Source organism: Gossypium raimondii, chromosome 12 (assembly GCF_025698545.1).
Source record: "Gossypium raimondii isolate GPD5lz chromosome 12, ASM2569854v1, whole genome shotgun sequence".
NCBI classification, from domain to species: Eukaryota; Viridiplantae; Streptophyta; class Magnoliopsida; order Malvales; family Malvaceae; genus Gossypium; species Gossypium raimondii.
This window is the reverse complement of record NC_068576.1, coordinates 11,750,899-11,757,796: the sequence shown is the minus strand read 5'-3', so window position 1 is coordinate 11,757,796 and position 6,898 is coordinate 11,750,899. Positions and strand designations below refer to the sequence as shown.

General features: G+C 30.8%; 1 protein-coding gene across 1 annotated transcript; it reads left to right on the top strand.

Annotated features, from left to right (window-relative positions):
* Positions 1–2,720: 2,720 nt before the first annotated feature.
* Positions 2,721–4,363, top strand: LOC105763298 (anthocyanidin 3-O-glucosyltransferase 5). The gene has a single exon (XM_012581478.2). The coding sequence runs from the start codon at positions 2,826–2,828 to the stop codon at positions 4,269–4,271; it is 1,446 nt and encodes a 481-aa protein (XP_012436932.1). The 5' UTR covers positions 2,721–2,825; the 3' UTR covers positions 4,272–4,363.
* Positions 4,364–6,898: the final 2,535 nt, after the last annotated feature.

Genomic DNA, 6,898 nt, shown 5'->3' with positions numbered 1-6,898 from the left:
AAATAAAAGAAAAAGGAAGTTTAGAGTGAGGAGTTTACCTTTGTTGTGGAGCCGATTCCTTGTCTTCTCTGTCGTAATCGGAGATCGGGCGAGGGATCAAAGAGCCTTTGAGTGGCTGGTCTAAGGAGCGGCGCAGAGGGGCATGTTTAGCTTAGGTTTCTTTTTTGCTTTGTTAAGATGAAATAGCTGCTGATTTTAGGGTTTGGAGGTTGGTATTTATTGTGTGAAAAATGACGCCATTTAAGGCCGGTTCCGGTGGCCTTAAAACGGCGCCAGATACCATATAACCCAGCGTGTGACTTAATTCGGGAGGATCCGCGCATTTTTGTTGTGTGGTCTATTTGCGCCTTTGATTCCTCCTTTTTACTCCGCCTTTTTAATTTCATTTTTGTTTTTCTGTAAATTTCTCGCATGAATTTTGAACCTATTTCAATTCAGTCACACATAAAACGCTGCATTTTGGAAGGGAGGGAATATTTCCCACTCGGCCCCCCATATAATTCGCGCGTTGCGATATAGTCCCCTGCTTTGTTTTAATTACATTAATTTCTTATTAATTTAGATCTAATTGTGATTTAACCCTTTTTTTACATTTGTTTTTTATTAATTTATTAATTATTTTGTTACTATTATTAGTATATACGTATGTTATTTACATTATTATTGTTTTTTTCTCATATATTATTTATCTAAATTAATATATGTATATATCTTTATGTATTTTGATATAGTAATAATTTTTAAATTTATTGGGACACTATTATTTTATGAAATATTTGCTTTTTAATTGTATTTTTTATTATTTATTTCAAATTTTCAATTATATATTATTTATTTTAAATTTATATAATTTCCTTTCTTTTGTTTTTAGTTATTTCAAATTTGTACATGGGGTAGGTGTTTGTATTAATTCGCTTGTTTCTTAGTATTTTATTATTATTATTATTAGCTTTTAAATGTTAATGTTCATATTTATATGTGATGTGAGATTATTGCCTTTATGTGTTTGACATTGTTTATTGGTATTTATCGATTATTTGAATTCATTAACATATATTATGGTTTATGAATTATCGTCTGGTTGTACATTATTATTCAATCGTTTTTGTTCATTCAAAAGATTACAAATGTTAAAGTTATTTCATACAAAAGTTTTCAAAAATAACGCAATACTCGACATTTAGGATCTTCGAAAGGATTGAGCCCTAACGTATTGGGTTCCAATTCTCCTCGTTGAATCTAAATAACCGAGGATATGCTTAAATTAAAACATAAATAAAAAGCTCATTCTCGAGAATTCGATACGTGGTGTCCTAACGCATTGGATATGACATATTGTTCTCTCGAGACGAGGATTTTTTCTAATAAATGAATAAAGACAATATTCGATATTTAGGAATTTTGTGAAATTGAACCCTAACTTACTGGGTTTTGATTTTCTCATTTGACCCGAATAATCAAATATCCTTCTCAAATGCATGAGTTTTAAAAGTTAAAAGATAAACTTAATTTTGAAGATTAAAAATGTTGCACCCTAACTCACTGGGTGTGACATTTTATATCTTTGAAATAAGAGTGTTTTATTATTCAATTTATTCAAGTTAAAAGGATCGTATTTTAAAATATTTTCAAAATTTTGACATTAAGACATTAAACGATCAATTCGGTACCAATTTTGGGCATCACGAGGGTGCTAACCCTTCCTCGTGCGTAACCGACTCCCGAACCTGTTTTCTCAAAATTTGTAGACCTAAATTTATTTTCAAGGTGATTCGATCACACCTCAATAAAAGATCGGTGGCGACTCCCAATTTTCGTATTTAAGTCGACAACTAAATTTTTTTAGAAAGATGGTTTCAACAAATATAATATAAAAAAGTTTTAACATCAAGAATGAACCTTGACAGAAGGTTGTTCAAATTTAATGTAGACATACTTTTTAGTTCTTATATATATATATATATATATATATATATATATATATATATATTTCTATAAATTTAGAGATTTTAGTTCTTTTATATGTTTATATATTTTATAAAATTATAAATTATAATTTTTTATTAATTTATATATTATAAATTTTTATATGTTTTCTAAAATATTGTAATTCTTTTATATTTTTATAAATATATATTATATATTTATAACAATAAAACTTAAAATTAATATTTTATAAAAATAAAAAATATATATGAACTTACTAAAAATATCTCAACAACCATATGTTCATATTCATTCTTGATGTGAAAAAATTATATTTTTATTAATATATATTTATATATTTTTATTTAATCTATGTCTGCCATGTGGATCAACTTGGATCTCCGACATTAACCATCGACTAACTTGGATCTAAGATATATTTTTCTACTTGTCGATGATACTGATCCATCAGTATCGATTATAGAATCGTCGCTAGAGCTCGTTAATTGAATTTTTAAAAACAATTAATAACCAGTGAATTAAATAAAAAATATTCAAATAATTGAATGATTGAAATAAAAATTTTTAAATAGTTAAACAATTATTTTGTAACATTTTAAAATTTAATACTATAATTTAAAAAAAAACAAGCCTAAACGAGTAAAAAGGAAAAATAGTGAGATCAAAATTTCTGTTGATATACATCCGTTAGCTACACCTTAAATTATGGATTGTGAGTCAATCATTATACTTAGAAAAGGATATCCATTGTGTGGTGCAAAATTGGTCTTTTCTTACTTGGATCAACCTTTTAAGAATAGAAGGACAAATCTGATGTAGACACTCCAAAATACCGCTTGTAAACTAAAATCAGTCTCTAATACCATGACTTTTCTTCAATGCTGGCTCTAGTTTTTGTTTCAGACATGGAAAGTGAAATGGAGACTCACGTAGTACTGTTATCAAGCCCTGGTTTAGGCCACCTTACTCCAGTCCTGGAGCTTTCAAAGCGCCTAGCCACTCTGTCTAATTCCAAGGTAACCATCTTCGTTGTTCCTTCACTATCAGCCGCAGAATCTCAGGTAATCCAATCGTTTATGAGCCTGAACCTATGTCGAATCATCCTTCTCCCACCACCCGATATTTCTCACCTTGTCCATGCTGATGCCGCGGTGGTTACTCGAATAGTTGTTATTATGCGTGAAATTAAACCAGCTTTTTCATCTGCTGTCTCTGCTTTGAGTGTCCCTCCAACACTTTTCATTGTTGATTTATTCGGATATGAAAGTATGGACTTCGCTGATCAATTTAAGATTCCCAAGTTTGTTTATATCCCCTCGCATGCAGGGTTTCTTGCTTTGACTTTATATCTTCCGGTTCTCGATGAGGTTGTCAAGGGAGAGTATGTTGATGAAAAGGATGCTTTGCTTATCCCCGGATGTAGGCCTCTTCAACTTGAAGATGTAGTAGATCCAATGTTATGTCGATCTGATCAGCAATACTTGGAATATTTAAATATGGGGATTAAGATCCCAATGGCTGATGGGATTTTGCTTAACACATGGGAGGAGCTGGAACCAGCAACGCTTGCTGCTTTGAGAGATGATAAGCTCTGGGGTGGTATCAGCAAGGCTCCAATCTATCCAGTTGGGCCAATGGTAACAACGCCAAACAGACCAATTGACTCGAACAAAAGTGAAATGTTTCTTTGGCTAGACAAGCAACCGAGTGAGTCTGTTTTGTACATATCATTTGGGAGTGGGGGGATATTGACAAAGGAGCAAATGAGAGAGTTGGCTTTGGGCTTAGAGCTAAGCCAACAAAGGTTCATTTGGGTGGTCCGAACACCAGTTGTTGCAAAATCCTGTGATGGGTCATTTTTCACCGTTGGAAATGACTGCAATGATGAAAGATTAGCAAGCTATTTGCCTGAAGGATTCTTGGACTGGAGCAACAATATGGGATTGATAATCTCTGATTGGGCTCCACAGGTTGAAATTTTAAGGCATCAATCAGTTGGGGGATTTTTGTCGCACTGTGGGTGGAATTCGACCTTAGAAAGTATCACCCATGGAGTACCCTTGATAGCTTGGCCCCTATATGCAGAACAGAGAATGAATGCTACTTTGTTGGTAGAAGAGCTGAAAATAGCAGTGCGATCCAAAACATTGCCATCAAAGGAAATTGTAGGAAGAGAGGAGATAAAGTTGATGGTGAAAAGGCTAATGGTTGATGAAGAAGGGCATACAATGAGAGCTAGAGTCAAACAATTCAAATTGAGTGGAGAAAAAGCTTGGAATCACAATGGTTCTTCTTTTAAAGCATTAGCTCAATTAATGCGTTAAGCTTTGCTTTATCTATTAAACTATATTCTGAGTCTCTTAATAAACCTTGTGCTACTTTTATATGCTTTGGAAGAATAACACACTTTGTACTACTTTTGATTTAGCGAAACACAATTTAATTAAATATAAAAATATATTCAAACATAAATCATAATGTGTACCAACTTCAAAATTTTAGAATCTCAGCTTCTATCGATAATACTAAAACATTATCTAAAATTAAAATTGAAGTTACAAATATGTTAGAAGTTTTTTTTTTTTTTTTGGATGAAATGATAAATTATGGATTCTAATGTCAAATAAATTCAATTTTAAACTAGGTTGAATAAGTAATTTTAAATAAGTATGACAATGAAAGTAAATAACTAAGTAAGATTGACAATATAAATATCATATTGGTGGGCATTTCTGTAACACCCTTCACCCGAGTCAAATCAATAATCCAAGTGAAAGGGTGTCACTTTTTAAGACTTATACATGACTTAAACACAACTTGTTTTTAAAGCATTTCACTAACTACTTAACACCTTCATTACCTAAGTAAATGTCACATTACTTTTCATAAACTGAAATTCATACTTTACCATCTTACTTTGTTGATGAGATGTGATTCGATAAGCCACTCATAAACCCTTCCCACATGATCACTTTCTACACATTACTGGTTAGAAATAACGCATTAAATTTCATGAAAGCTTAGTAAGTACTTATGTGAATCATACACTTAACTAAGTATTCAATATAAATCTCATCATATCACATTAGTTTATTTCTAACACTTTTATTCACATTATATCTTATTATAATCTTTTCACTATTATACTATTGAGCACTTAATCAATGAAACAAGTCACAAATTTAAATATTTGCCTGTCAAGAATTGCACATATTTAATTCACTTCACATGCCTAGTTCAATTCACGAGCTTATTCACTTCACATAACAATTTTACTTCAGGTAGTCCTTAGTAAGCAATAGAGGACTAAGAGGGATACACGGAATAGTCAAGGCACATAAGTGTTAATATCAAGCGCACCGAAATATGAATATCATGTGCATCGAAATGGGAATATTAGACGCACCGAAGTGTGAATAACAGGAGAGCACTCGAAAATTCCTATGCATGCTAGCTATATCCCTCTAATTCCATTTTATTTACTAGAGCCTTCGCACATTCTTGTGGACATTTCTTTTAAATTCATGTTAGGTTTGCACTTTTTGTTTAATTATACACAAATCTATTACTATCTTCACTTAATCAACTTCTAAAATTTATAATCTTTCACTTTCTTCACATATCACATTCACTTACAAGTTTACTTATACGTGGAATTCACTCATTATCATTTATATGTTCACTGATTTATACTTTTTATCACTTGCTATTTCTCACTTCACTAATTTCATCACTTATTAGTTAATTCACTTATCACATAATACTTTTCTGCCACAAGAACACTTATTTCAAATCTCACTGTACTTTTGTATATTATTCATCTATGCAAATAAATTTTTTCAGCAACAAGGGTCGAGTTTTGTAAGTTCAATTTTTATTACAAATCACATGTGCAAAGTAATTTAAAAATCCCAACCTTTCAAGACAGGGTTGTGTAGCCGTACATAGTCTCTAAATTATTTATATTACGATATGCGAGACCCGTTTTGTTATTTTTGAAGCTAAATTCAATGAAATTTTTTTCAGAAATTAATTCAAAGTAAATCAATACAAATTATTTTTAAAGTAGAGTCAGAGGCTTCTTGCTGATAGTTTAAGTCTCCTTTACTAAATTTTGATTTTCTCTTAACACAAAATTCAGAATATGATTTCGTTTGTTTTGTTTAAAACTAGACTTATAAGATTTCTAAGCATATAAATATCTCTGTCTAATTCACTCTATACAATTTTTGGAAAAATTTTAAAGTTGGACCACATCTGTTTTTTTCCCAAAACTATTTGCTTACACTTCAAAGAATTTGTTTTGTCAAAAACCTCTCATGCACTTGTTACTTAATTCACTTAGCGCATAATAATTTCCTATCACAAAATCACTTGTTTTACAAGTTTCACTATACAAAAGAATATGATTTAATTTAGTCATGCAAGTTAGTATATTAGGTACGTAAACATGAATTTGTTTACACTTCTAACTTTCATGTCACTTAAAATATCACTTTCCCACTTTAATTTTTATAATCACTAAATATAATTTCTTATGTATTCTTTCACGTTTTATTAATTTATCTCACATTTACTACACTTATTTGATTACATGCTTCACTTTAATCCTTTTAAAAATAAATAGAATTTATAGGAGTACTTACATGTCTTCAGCTAGATTTCACTTCATTTACTTCTATTCTCTTCCTTTCACACTTTTATCACTTTTTTTTTCCTTTGTCTACGATACGTCCATCACTTTCTTCTCTTTGATTGTTGTAACACCCCTAACTCGTCTTCGTTGCCAAATTAGAGTTATGGAGTATTACGACACATATTCAATCAAATAACGTCACAAAACCATTCAAATATTAATTTAAATATCAATATTCATTCCACACGTTGAGCATAGCATATATATACACTTATAGGCTATAAATCGAGCTTATAGGACCTTAAAATAGTTTGA